The following is a 14,157-nucleotide window of genomic DNA, read 5'->3' as shown; positions in this document are numbered from 1 at the left end:
CCTTGCTCTGTCCTGTTCTAAAAATAACTTATCTTGTAGAGGATTATGAATTTATTTATTATGCGTGTATTGTTACACTTAACGATTTATAGTATCTGTGTTGGGTTGGGTTTTTCTTTTCCTAGATTATGATTATTTGATAAATATAATGTTAAAGCTTAGTTAATTTACAGGAGTATTTTCTCTTTTTGTTTTCATTGCAGCCGGAGATTGAGATGAACTGGAATATCATGCATTTCTTACCAGAGGCTGGCGCCTGTCAGACCAACTTTAATGTAAGGAAATCTATACAATAACTAGAAAGTGATGGTAGAAACTTTTGTGTAAGGAAATCTATATGATAACTGGAAAGTTATGATAGAAACTTTTATGTAAGGAAATCTATACGATAACTAGAAATTGAGGGTAGAAACTTTTATGTAAGGATAACAGGAAAGTGATGGTAGAAACTTTAATTTAAGAATTGAGATCATTAAGTCCATTTAAGCCTTGAGAGATTTAAGGCTAAGAGGTCAACAATTTTAGGGTTCAGAGTTTAATGATCAAGTTTCAAAGGTCAATGTCGCAGCTGATATCAGCAAAAAATCTGTGATATCACTATAGCAACTTCAATCTTACTTCAGATTAGATTGGAAAATCCTACACTTTAAATGTACAGTATTGTAAGGATACCTATACCTGGTTGTGTGTTGGCCTTCCAGTAGACTGATACTGATTGTGGATTTTTGTAGCACTATCTATAAATGTTCTTCATATCTCAACATAAGTCTTACTTTCCAACTGAGGGACATTTTCCTGTTTACAGATGATTGTGGCCGGGTATATTCTGTCAGTTTACACAAACGTGATGGAGGAACATCAGCGTCTGACTCCTGGAAACACGCCTGTGAAACGACGCCATAACTCACAGTCACAATCTCAACAGGTTTGTCTGACCATACCAGGAATTGTTACATTGTTGACCATACCAGGAATTGTTACAATGTTGACCATACCAGGAATTGTTACAATGTTGACCATACCAGGAATTGTTACATTGTTGACCATACCAGGAATTGTTACAATGTTGACCATACCAGGAATTGTTACATTGTTGACCATACCAGGAATTGTTACATTGTTGACCATACCAGGAATTGTTACAATGTTGACCATACCAGGAATTGTTACAATGTTGACCATACCAGGAATTGTTACAATGTTGACCATACCAGGAATTGTTACAATGTTGACCATACCAGGAATTGTTACATTGTTGACCATACCAGGAATTGTTACATTGTTGACCATACCAGGAATTGTTACATTGTTGACCATACCAGGAATTGTTACATTGTTGACCATACCAGGAATTGTTACATTGTTGACCATACCAGGAATTGTTACATGTTGACCATACCAGGAATTGTTACATTGTTGACCATACCAGGAATTGTTACAATGTTGACCATACCAGGAATTGTTACATTGTTGACCATACCAGGAATTGTTACAATGTTGACCATACCAGGAATTGTTACATTGTTGACCATACCAGGAATTGTTACATTGTTGACCATACCAGGAATTGTTACATTGTTGACCATACCAGGAATTGTAACAATGTTGACCATACCAGGAATGGTTACAATGCAGTCGATATTTTATCATAGACCTGGCCCGATTTCTCAAAACAAAGTTTCAGTATTTTCTCCTTATGTAACTTACCTGAAAATTTTTGATGATGTCAGTTTTTGACTTGAAATCTGGGCCTGGACATCAGCTGCATTTCGCCTTTCTGTCCAAAAATACAGGATATATTTGATTTTGTATTCATATTGCCCTGCAACATTTATAGACAAAAAATGTTACTATGGTAACATGTTTGTCTTCAAATGTTTGATTCAGAATTAGGTCGGTTGCATCGACTTACATGCTGAAATTCTTTATCCAGCTGTTCTCAAACTTTGACAAATCATCTAAATATTTGTAAGTGTATTCTGACTGATATTGTTGCCTAACAAAAAGTAATACACAGATCATTAAACCACCTTGGGACATTATGCGCATATATTTCTAATCTTGTTATCATTGTACTGTTCAGAAACCTCTGGAGACGAGTGCCACCCCAGCCACAGTGACGTTTTCTCAGGAGCTGATAGCCGGTGATCTGGCTCAACAGATGTTTGCGTAAGGCTGTTTCTATGTCTCTTTGTGAAAAAATGAGATGTTTTACCAGATATTGATAAAATAAGATATTGATTCTTTCCGTCGGTTTAGACATATTTCAGGAGTTAACAAATATAGATCTATTTTTTTTTTGTCTTCCAACAGTAAATCAGACAATTGTTACAGTCACTTTTACCATGTCTGGATTTAAAGATGGCTGACATGGCCTCTGTTTTGTGGATGTAATTTTGCATAGATATGTTTCTTAGGACCTATTCTAGCTCTAGTAAGTTTCATTAAAATTTCAAGAGCATGTACAGTAAAAAAAAAGATATTCTGATAGTAAATTCTGCCTGCGTTCTGTATTCCACAGTATAACTCAGAAGATTCAGAAGAAGCTGGCTGGAAATACAAACAACGCTGCTGTAGAGTTTCCACAGAGGCCAGGCTCTCATCTGCTGCTCAAAAACCCAGCACTGGAGTTTGTCAAATCTGTTTGTCAGGTAGGTAATGACATTTTCCGCCAGGTTATTTTCTATAATCTCAGCCTTGCAAGCTTTTTAGGTCACCTGTGAAGTGACCTATTGTTCGTTGTCCTTCGTATGTCCCTAAACAATTTACATTTTCGACTTCTTCTCCAAAGCTGCTGAAGCAATTTAAATGAAATTTTGTACAAACTTTCTAAGGCATAAAGCCAACCAAAATTGTGATTTATATGGTCAGTTGAAATAAGAAATGAGTCCAATGTTGTCAGAATTATCAGGCTTTACTTGTTTACACTAATATAGTTTTATATCCTTGTTTAGTACTTATGGTGGAGAGAATGTAGTAAATAGTTCATAGGTTATTTGTGTGATTTTCGAGAGAATGTAGTAAATAGTTCATATGTTATTTGTGTGATTTTCGAGAGAATGTAGTAAATAGTTTATATGTTATTTGTGTGATATTCAAAGTGACTCCATGCTGTTGGGATGGTGGAGATTAATTTAACAACAAGATATTTCTATGCTGAATTGGTGTAACAGTTCAATTTTGTGTAATTTTACGTGATTTTTGACCTTGACCTTTATTGGTTTTAACCTGTGTGACACACCTTGACCTTGACCTTTATTGATTTTGACCCCAGGTGTTGGCATTGGACAGTAATATTACCCTACAGATAACCAAGCTTAAGCGAGATCTCCTCAAACTTATTGGAGTCGGCGAGTTTTCCAGCGATGCCAAGTTCCTTGACCCCTGTCTGTCCTACGTCCTCCCAGAGGTCATCTGCAAGTCATGTAACCATGTCCGTGACCTTGACCTTTGTCGTGACCCATACCTAAATCAAAATGATTCTGAGTAAGTAAGCAGTATCTTTTAAATGTCTATTGACAAATAAGCCATTTCTGTCTTTTTTGTAGAAATTAATGTAGAAATGGATAGTGAGGACAGGATGTATTATGGGTAAAGTGATATTTCCATTAAATAAAAGATTGTAAAATACTGATGTTTATTCCCAAGAGATTTATATATGATGATTCTAATTGTGTGATTTTGTTGTGGCAGTGCGGCTTGGTCGTGTGTGCAGTGTAAGACAGCCTATGACATGACTGAGATGGAGCAATGCCTCGTCGACTCTATCAACCGAAAGTCTATGGCCTACGTACTTCAGGACCTTAAGTGTGTCAAGTGTCAGGGGGTAAGTCTTAGGGACAGGGGAGGATGGAGGCAAATCTTGAGGGAAAGTGGGGTAGGGGGTGGCAAAAGAAAGAACTTGTCCAGATCAAATGTTGGGGGATGTTATATATTGACCTACGTCAAAGAAAGAGCTTGTCAAGGTTAAATCTTTAACCTATCCTATTATATTTCTGCCCTGTAACAGCCTTACTTAATATCATATAATCTCTCTGCCCTGTTATAGCCTTTCTGGTCCTGTTATAGCCTTTCTGCCGTGTTTTAGCCTTTCTGTCCTGTTATAGCCCTGTATTAGCCTTCTGGCCTGTTATAGCCCTGCCCTGTTATAGCCTTTCTGGCCTGTTATAGCCTTTCTGCCCTGTTATACGATATAGTATTGTTACTTTGGTGATTTCTCTTTGATAGAAGTAATTCTGATCATTTTACTTTGCCCTGTCCCTCGAAGTACTCCCCCTCTGCATTTATGCATCGTTTCAACCGATCGATCCACTTTTGGAAACAGTTTTCGTACTCTTGAATTGGTATACTCATAAGATACTGGTAAATGGCAGAGCCAAGGGCATTTCTTGATTTATATTTTGTTCCAGACAGGTGAAATTTTAGTTTGGGGAACAAGAAAAAGTCACAGGGGGCCAAGTCTGGTGAATATGCAGGGTGGGGGAGGACAGTGACCTTTTCTGCCTTCAAAAACTCTGTTACAATGCGCGCCTTGTGTGCTGGCGCATTATCATGTAAGAGCCTGAGGTACTTCAAACCTGTCTGTGGGCGGCGGCGTTTGTAGACTTTCTTAAGTTTTCGAAGTACAACGTCTCTATAATACTTCGCTGTGACAGTTTTGCCTTTTGGAACAGGGATTTGAATGATTGGACCCTTGTTATCAAAGAATATGACATACAAAACCTTCCTCATGGTGCGTATTCTTTTAGCAATGCTAGGGCGCCTGGCGTTTTTGTTTGCCCAGATTCGATTAGAGCATTTTCTTTTGGGTTCGAAAAAATACACCCATGTTTCATCACCTGTGACCAAATTATCAAAAGCCTTTTTGCTGTATTTTGGGTATTTCTTCAATAAGGATTTGGCCTTGTCAACCCGGGACCTCTTTTGGTTGTCAGTTAGTAAATGGGATCTTGCCCAGCTTAAGATGTTTCTTTAAAATGCAATAAATACGTGCTAAAGACAAGCCTGTCATTTTAGCTAACTGCCGGACAGTGTACCTTGCATCTTTTTCAAGGATTTGCCGAATTAGTTCAATGTTATGCTTTGTTGTTGTTGTTGCAGGGCGATCTGTGTGGGCAGCATCTTTAAGCTTTTGGTGTCCCGACTTAAATCGAGCAACCCACCTACAAATAGTCATATATGACATTTGACCCTTCCCATATATATCACACACCTCACGATAATATCCAGGATGGCTTTAAGCCAAGTAGAGACCTACCTTTGATATAGGCCCTAATTTCAATTACGTTTTCAACTCTCTTGCCAACCATATTTGTATAGAGTGTAACGAGTGCGCTACAAAACAATGTACACAGCACCAAGGTCAGTGTAATTGTGAGATATTTACCTATATCACGCTTCAGATATCACGCTATCGCCACGAGATAGTTTTAAGCCCATTTAGCACGATTTCCACAAGATATTGCGCAAGTAACATTAATTTCGGAACATCCCTCGTAGACTTTCTGCCCTGTTATGGCCCTGTCCTGTTATTACCTTTCTGCCCTGTTATAGCCTTTCTGCCCTGTTATAGCCCTGCCCTGTTATAGCATTTCTGGCCTGTTATAGCCTTTCTGGCCTGTTATAGCCATTCTGCCCTGTTATAGCCTTTCATCCCTGTTATGACCTTTCTGGCCTGCTATAACCTTTCTGCCCTGTTATAGCCTTTCTGGCCTGTTATAACCTTTCTGGCCTGTTATAGCCTTTCTGCCCTGTTATAACCTTTCTGGCCTGTTATAGCCTTTCTGCCCTGTTATAACCTTTCTGGCCTGTTATAGCCTTTCTGCCCTGTTATAGCCTTTCTGGCCTGTTATAGCCTTTCTGCCCTGTTATAACCTTTCTGGCCTGTTATAGCCTTTCTGGCCTGTTATAACCTTTCTGGCCTGTTATAGCCTTTCTGGCCTGTTATAGCCTTTCTGGCCTGTTATAACCTTTCTGGCCTGTTATAGCCTTTCTGGTCTGTTATAGCCTTTCTGGCCTGTTATAGCCTTTCTGTACTGTTATAGCCTAGCTTTAATGTTTTAGGTGAAGGAAGGTAACATGACTAAGTACTGTCAATGTGCTGGAAATTACACTACAACGGCAGATCTGAAAGACTTCGAGAAAAGACTGCGCACATTTAGAGGCATAGCCAGGTAAATATTCGGAAACAATTACCAATAGTTTACTAAATTAGTAGGTCACTGACCTACAATTTAACCTTTCATCTGCTTACACAGTTAGACCTTTTGACCTTGTCCTACTTACTAGATCTGGTTAGGTGGCTTGCAAGTTTACATGGTAAAACTTCAGTGTTTTTAAAAACATGTTGTAATACATGAAACATTAACTTTAGCTAAAATGTTAAGTTTGGCAACTACTTATCTGGATAAAATACAAGAAAACTGTCAGAAGGCCTTGGTCATTGTATCCTCAGCAATGTCCTCAGAGTTAATTATCACATGCATGCGAGGTCATGTGTGGTGGTAAAACACTTCAGCGAGTAGTAAAGCTTAATCATGTGAATTTCAAATATCATGAATGAACAGTTGGTATTAACTGATGTCTGTTTTTTCATATGAAAAAAAATGAAATGGGATTGGGGGAGGGAGGTGGAATGTCTGTCCCATCTCTTAACGTCCTGATATAAAGGGTTGGGGATGTTTGTGTATGAGAACTATGAATGTTTATGTATGAGAGATGTGGATATTTTGTATGAGAGATGGATGGATGTGGATGTTTATGTGGTATGTATAGAGAGTATTATAGATGAGATGTGGATGATTTGGATTATAGTATGTATAGATGATGTTGAAGTGTATTATGTGATTGAGATGATATGATTAAGAGTGTGGATGTATATTGAGAGATGGATGGTATGAAGTTTGTTATGTTAGGATGTGTATAGAGATGTGGATGTTTATGTATGAGAGATGTGGATGTTTATGTATGAGAGATGTGGATGTTTATGTATGAGAGATGTGGATGTTTATGTATGAGAGATGTGATGTTTATGTATGATGGATGTTATGTTTGAGAGTTGTATTATGTGATGTGGTGTTTATGAGATGTGGATGTTTATGTATGAGAGATGTGGATGTTTATGTATGAGAGATGTGGATGTTTATGTATGAGAGATGTGGATGTTTATGTATGAGAGATGTGGATGTTTATGTATGAGAGATGTGGATGTTTATGTATGAGAGATGTGGATGTTTATGTATGAGAGATGTGGATGTTTATGTATGAGAGATGTGGATGTTTATGTATGAGAGATGTGGATGTTTATGTATGAGAGTTGTGGATGTTTGTGTATAGAGGGATGATGTGTGATGTTATGATGAGAGTTGTGGATGTTTATGTATTAGAGATGTGGATGTTTATGTATTAGGGTTGTGGATGTTTATGTATTAGGGTTGTGGATGTTTACTTATATACCTCTTTTCATTTCAGTCATTACAACATGGTGGTGTTGATGGAGACGGTGGATTGGATCATCAAAATGAACCCAAGTATATCAAGCTGAGGAAGGGAGACAATTTAGCTCAGAAAATATATCAACTATTCAACTGTGAAAGGGAGATGTCAGCTCAACTGTTCGTCTGAGAAAGGGAGACAGCTGTGGGAAATAATCGAATGTTCGGCTGAGATAGGGAGACAACCTAGCTTGAGGAAATAATCAACTGTTTGGCTTAGAAAGGGAGACAACTTAGCTTGGGGAAATAATCAACTGTTCAGTTGAGAAAGGGAGACAACTTTGCTTGGGGAAATAATCATCTGAGCAGCTGTGAAAAGGAGACAACTTCGCTCTGAAAATAAATCATCTTATTAGTACAGGGTGTCATTATAGGAAGGAAGACAACTTCATTCCAGGAATAAGAAAGTTACATATCTAAGGGATATATTGATAGTGAGGAATGAAACTAGTGAGGAAGAGAGACAGATAAGCTAAAGACATTAATGTGAAGAATCTGACCTTCATTACTGGATTCAGTAAGTTATTACTGACCCCAAAATCTGATGTCACAATGACAAATTGTTCTTGGAACTAGTAACCCCAGGTATAGTGAGCTTTGGTAGGGATGAAAGGAACTGATAACTCCCTGTTTCAGGGATTCTGTCAAAAATAGGCATGGATTGACTCACAGGAGTTTCAGTTGTAAAACTTTGACAGCACAAATACTTTATTTTAATATTCTTGGAAAATGTATTTCAAATTATGACTTGATCATGCAACAATATCACTTTAAATTATCGATTTTGGAATACATATATATCTATATATTTAAATGTATATTTTTGTAAATATGTAAAAAAAAGTTTAATTAATAAATTCCACATTAAATGTAATACATGTAATAAAGTGCTTCATATCTGAGATGAATTATAATGTGTGATTTGGTGGCACTGAAATTTGAAATTTCCACAATGTCATTACATATTATTATAATACAGCATGTCTGCAAAATCATTTTAACTAAAAGCAAACTAATGTTGGTATTTTATAAAATTTCTCCATCAGAGGAAAAATAAAATTTTACTAGAAAGTAAAACTTTGTTGGTGTCATGGCTGTTGTTTTAAGTAAGATATTGGGGCTCAATTGAAAGTTAGATACTTTCTCTGCTTTGTTCATCTTTCATTTCCATTGAAAAATTTGTTAACATGGGAAACTGCACTTGATAAACATAACTTTGTTCAAGTTCAAGATAATTATAAATCTGCCATTTTACTTTATCATCAGTCCCAGAACAAATACTGCTTAAGTAGGACCCAACACCAAATTTATAAAAATATCAAGAGGCCCATTGGGCTAAAATGTACTTGCTCATAGGTTATGAAAGGCTGCATGAGGCAAGCTATGCTCAAATGGCTCTTATTGGGAAATAATGATACCAAAATGTATTTGTTAAAAGCCAAGATGGGCACCTGTAGACTATGTTGTCTACCAATCGTTCAACAATTGCATACAATTGCATACATAGGAATCAAACGAAATGTATGTATACATTGTATATGAAAATTGAAGAACAGATGAACATTCAGAAACATCTCTGGTATATTCAGAGTATATGGCTGCCTGTTGAGCAGTCAGCCATGTTGTTTTAAAGTTGGTTTAAAAATGCAATAAAGATCATTTTAATACTTCGGGGCAGCAGCAGCCTAAGTTGGTTTAAAATGCAATAAAGATCATTTACCAAAGCAGTAAGAAACTTAGATCAGGCCATGTTCTTTTCTGATTGGTTCCAGATTGTAATATGCAATTCAGCATTACTGGGCACCAAGGATAACCTACATATAAGAAAGCTAGATTCAGTATATCCCTTACAGGTAAACATGCCTATAAAACTGAGAAATACTTACAGTTGCTATAAAGATGGAATCCAGGTAAACATGCCTATAAAGACCACCCAAGGGTAAAAGAAAGTTATCCACATGCTCTTTATTCACGGGTATTGTGTTGAAGTTGGTCATTAAGGACCCAAGGAAAATGGCCTTTTTAAGAAGGTGGTCATTATGCAGCAGATTGGTCACTAAGGTCACATAAGGCAGTTTATAATGTACATAGAAGTGTTAGTACATGTATATTCTGCTTTCTTTAAAGATGCCCACCACTGACAAATAGTGTACTTTCTCTATCAAAAACAGGAGCAGATGAATTAGTATTCTGTTTCTAAAGGATTTGTGCTGTCAAAAATGATAATTTCAGTTGATACAGGCAATGGCTTTATTAGTGCATATAGGAATTTCTTGGTATTGTCTGTGATCACATTCTTAAGCAATTTTCTGCTTTAGTCTCAAAAACATTTTTGGCAGCACAAAACCTTTATGGTAGTGTCATCAGAAGCATACCGGTTAATTTAGCCAAAACTACACCATCACAGCAGGTATTGAGCCGCGCCCCGGTCTTGAATGTTGAAGTAGAAAAATGGCAAAAATTGTGAATCACGAAATAGCCATAATTCACAGTGAAAATCTGAACATCCAGACCAATGCCAGTGTGATAAATTGATCAAAAGCTTCTAGGGATAAAGTGGACACTAATTTACAGTGGAATTAGAAACAATGCTACTTTATCAAGATTTTTTCTTGTTGTCACCCACATGTATTTAGCTTCAGCTTTTCTTCCATACAGTCCTGTTGTAAACACCGACTAAAATTCAATTCAAATAAAAGATTTAAATTAGTATATTACAGATGGAAACAATTCTATTTTTAGTACATGCAATGAGGAATTATGTTTTTTTTTTATTAATGCTCACTTTTTGGTTTTCAACTTATTTATGAATAAGAGAAGCATGGTTAATGAAAGTAGTAGTTTCTTCTGTAGTTAAGTGCTCACTATACTGTATAGGTGCTAATATTTGCGGGGGTTTTATATAGATCCACCCAAATTGGTGAAGTTTATCAAAATTATGGTTTTACATATTGTAGCTACTAAAAGGCTGCTAAGATAATAATACCAAAACAGTAAATCACGAATTTTTACACTCGTAAAATTGAACGATACAGTAGTATAATTTGATAGCTTGTGACGTGTTGTTTAATGTGATAAAGGCTAAAGAATTCACATTTAAATGACCTTGACCTAGTTTAAAATACTTTGATCTTAGTTACTTGTGTAATGAGCACATATGTAAGGAACATTTTACATGCTCACAAATAATCGTACATAATCATGTGTAATGGTGGATAAGCATGGATATTTGTGGTCAATATGGATGTTCCTATTATCAGGAATATTCATGAAAAATCAGGTTGTTACGAATCACTGTGAATAATGAATAACCATGAACAATGAATAACCATGAATAATCATGGCCAGAAAGAATTGTCATATATAGTATATAATCAGGATTCATGGCTGAGTAAGGTGTATTAATGAATATCTGAAGTTAATTGGTAACTTTAATAAGATAAGAAATTCATTAACATAAACAAATGTGTTTGGAGAAACTTAAGAATTGAAAAGGTACAATGGGCTTCCTAGTTTTTCCATGCTGGAATTTTGTTTTAGTTGGATGGTAGTGTCAATCTGATTAAAATCACATTTTGATTTTGATTTCACGTCGGTCCGGTAAACCTTCTGTCTGTTGCATCAGAAAAAAGGTTTACCGGAACGGCATGAGAATCAAGATATGATTTTAATCAGATAGGGTAGTGTCTTCTTTGAGAAATTTGAGGCCTGACAGTTATTTTTTGACACTACAAACTCTTCCTTTGTATTATTAATGCTGTATATCACTCAAATATGGTGACTGATTTTGACCATATATCGAGGTATCACATTGGCAACCCCGCCATGTGACAGTGCACCATACGACAGTGTGCCAAGTAACAGTGGGCCAAGCGAAAGAGTGACAGTATGGCAAGTGATGAGCGACAATGTGCCATGCAATAGTGCGACAGAAACACTGTCACATTGTCACGCTGTCGCATTGCCATTGCCGCACTGTCACATGGTGGGGTCGCCGATGCAACATTGTTGAAATCAGCCACCATGCTCCAATGTCTGAAGAATTAGAAGATGCTTCCCTGAAGATATGGTGCCAATGGACTTTTGTTGTATTTGTGGTCAATCATTTTGTGATGTAAAAAGTAGGACATCCTAGTAGCTTTGACTAGCATGATTATTTTCATAAGTTGTTGTTTCTGAGTGTCTACTTGGTGACATTGGGGACAAGATTGGTGTAGATTCAAGGATAGAATTGTTTTTCCATTTATCTCTCATTTTACAGAGTAAAAGCATTGATAGCAGGTTTTACATGTGTTAGCGGGAGTTCATCAACCATGAAATCTTTTCTGTTAGATACCATTTTTTCATAAGACTAATTTGTCCTGTTGCTTAAATTCCCATACACCAGTTTCTTACAATAAATTTTTTTTTTTATAACTTATGTAAAAAATAAATCAACCGAAGTCAATTTTTGACTAAAATTTTTTTCGAGAATGCACAGTCAGAGGTTTAACATATATGTTTCCAATTCTTAGTTGTAAGTCCAGTAAAAGAGTCTGATTTTGTTATTAGGCCCACTTAACCTTTCTGAAACAGCATTTGATTAATTCTTGAAATGGGAATTTAAAACGTGATTGATAATTTTTTAGAGTTTCAAAGTTTAATTTTTAGCTTACCATTAATATTACACTTATCATCACTTTCTAAATAATCTTATTAAAATAAATTCATGTAAATTTTCGTAATGTGAGTTGTATTGTGTTTCCTGTCATTGTCCTAATATATATGGGGTTTTCGAAATCCCAAAACGAGATGGGTAAAGTATTGATGGGAATCGGTTTCATTTTCATAATCAATAATAAGTGTCAAACTCGAGAAATTATCGATTTTAATCTGTTTTCAAAATTCAGGAAATAATTGCTCAATTTAAATTGACTAATTTTCGATTTTTTTTTTTTTTTTTTATCATTGGCCCATCACTAAGAATAAAATACAAGTTACCATTGATAAGTCCCACCTTTTATTGATTTAATGACGTCACAAAACGCATGTCGAATGATGATGATGATGATGATGTCATAATCACCGGATAGTCGGACTTAATTCAGCAGTGAATATGTACTTTACCCACATTGTTTTTGGATCTCAAAACCCTTATTTTTTTCAGTATATTACTGCGCGCTAAGTTGACTGTCACATTGCATCAGACAGCAAAATAGTGTAATGACATGAATCTTCATTGTTTACATATATAGAGATAACACAGGAAATCCTGTATTTGTTTGGTGTTGGTAATCTCATCTTACGCCATCCTTTTTATTTTATCCTTTTGTCTTTTGTTTTGACAATAAAATAAAAATTTAATAAAAAATGACAATTGGTTTTGGTAAAATTTTGTATTTTTCTTTAATTTATATGGACACATAAACTTTTACATTAGTGTATATAATGTTTCTGATTTACACTGGCCATCAAAATATAATGATACATACTGACAGTAGGCCTATCAATCTGTTTTGGGATAATGTAATAATAATATCTAATTAATAATAATAAAAAAAGAAAGAAAAAAAAACAACAACAAAGAATAATATTCTGGCTGAGTGGATTTTGACCTAGGGTATTAATTTAATAAATGTTTTGAAGAATTATATATATTATTTAAGCTACCATTTTGCCAATATAATGATAGACATATCTATCTATTTTGAGAATGCAAAAATTATATAAAAAACAACAACAATAAACAACAATTAAAAGTAGAAATCTAGGTCTAACTTTAAGTCTATAACAACATTCTGGCTGATATAGTTTTGATCATATTAATCTAATTAATGTTTTTGAAGAAATATAGATTATTTAAGCCACCATTTTGCCAAAATGTCCTAATAGGCCTATTGATCAGATGCTTGAAAAGATTCTGATAGTGATGCTGACCTTTTCACCGGGTTTTGAACAGGTGCGAATGCGCCCTAACACGATATTAGCCTAAATCAATGCAAATAATCGTAGTTCGTAAAATGCATTCCATTCACTTGCTACCTTTAAATATTGATTTAGATGGAACACTTAATTAAACATGTGGCTATTCGTGTTAGAACGGGCACTGTTTTCCCCAAACGACCCTCCAAGTTTTGACGTCACTATAGCAACTGATGTGTAAATCAGATGTCAGTTAAAAATAGCCACGCGGTTCGCTGTTTCGCCGACGGTCCGCCATATTGGATACGAAGATTACCGACGGTTGTCTCAGACAAAGTATTGATCGAAGATGAATTAATTTTCCATTTGCATAGTCGAATATTCATGTGATGGATAGACTTCTGTTCAGGTGAATTGGAAATGAAAATAAATTTCTATATAACGTACCATTTTCAAATCTCCCGTTTGCGCGCCATTTTGTGTTGCCTGGATCGTCGAGGGAGGTCAAGTCTGACTTGTGGACTGTGAAGGTGTTTTTCACGTAATATATTGTGATATCACGCATCAGTAAATTGGCATCACGGAGTCCGTATTGACACAGTAAGTACCAAAGTGATCGATTTAAATAGTTTATTGTACAATACAACCATTATTTTCTTCCATTTGTTTACGATCGGTACATGTTTCATTCATTCGTTCTGTCTTCATCAGGATGGATGAATGCTTGATATTGTCGCTGTATTTACATATTTTAAACAGTATT

General features: G+C 35.7%; 2 protein-coding genes across 3 annotated transcripts in view; both read left to right on the top strand.

Moving 5' to 3' along the window:
• The window catches only part of LOC138317870 (DNA polymerase epsilon catalytic subunit A-like), a 45,481-nt gene extending 36,911 nt beyond the window's left edge, over positions 1–8,570 (top strand). The window contains 8 exon segments of the mRNA XM_069259843.1: positions 204–275; positions 806–925; positions 2,084–2,169; positions 2,522–2,651; positions 3,275–3,486; positions 3,694–3,826; positions 6,064–6,173; positions 7,471–8,570. Coding sequence (XP_069115944.1) covers positions 204–275; positions 806–925; positions 2,084–2,169; positions 2,522–2,651; positions 3,275–3,486; positions 3,694–3,826; positions 6,064–6,173; positions 7,471–7,543 — 936 coding nt within the window. The 3' untranslated portion in view covers positions 7,544–8,570.
• A 5,203-nt stretch (positions 8,571–13,773) lies between these two features.
• The window catches only part of LOC138317868 (dual specificity tyrosine-phosphorylation-regulated kinase 1A-like), a 69,362-nt gene continuing 68,978 nt past the window's right edge, over positions 13,774–14,157 (top strand). The window contains exon 1 of one of the 2 annotated variants that reach the window (XM_069259836.1): positions 13,774–13,994. The gene's annotated coding sequence lies outside the window, so the exon portion shown is untranslated. The remainder of the gene's footprint in view (positions 13,995–14,157) is intronic. The other variant, XM_069259838.1, reaches the window with a different exon arrangement.

The sequence above is a fragment of the Argopecten irradians genome, chromosome 3 (genome assembly GCF_041381155.1).
Source record: "Argopecten irradians isolate NY chromosome 3, Ai_NY, whole genome shotgun sequence".
Lineage (NCBI taxonomy): Eukaryota > Metazoa > Mollusca > Bivalvia > Pectinida > Pectinidae > Argopecten > Argopecten irradians.
Note: the sequence above shows the minus strand (reverse complement) of the source record. Positions and strands in the feature narration are given on the sequence as shown.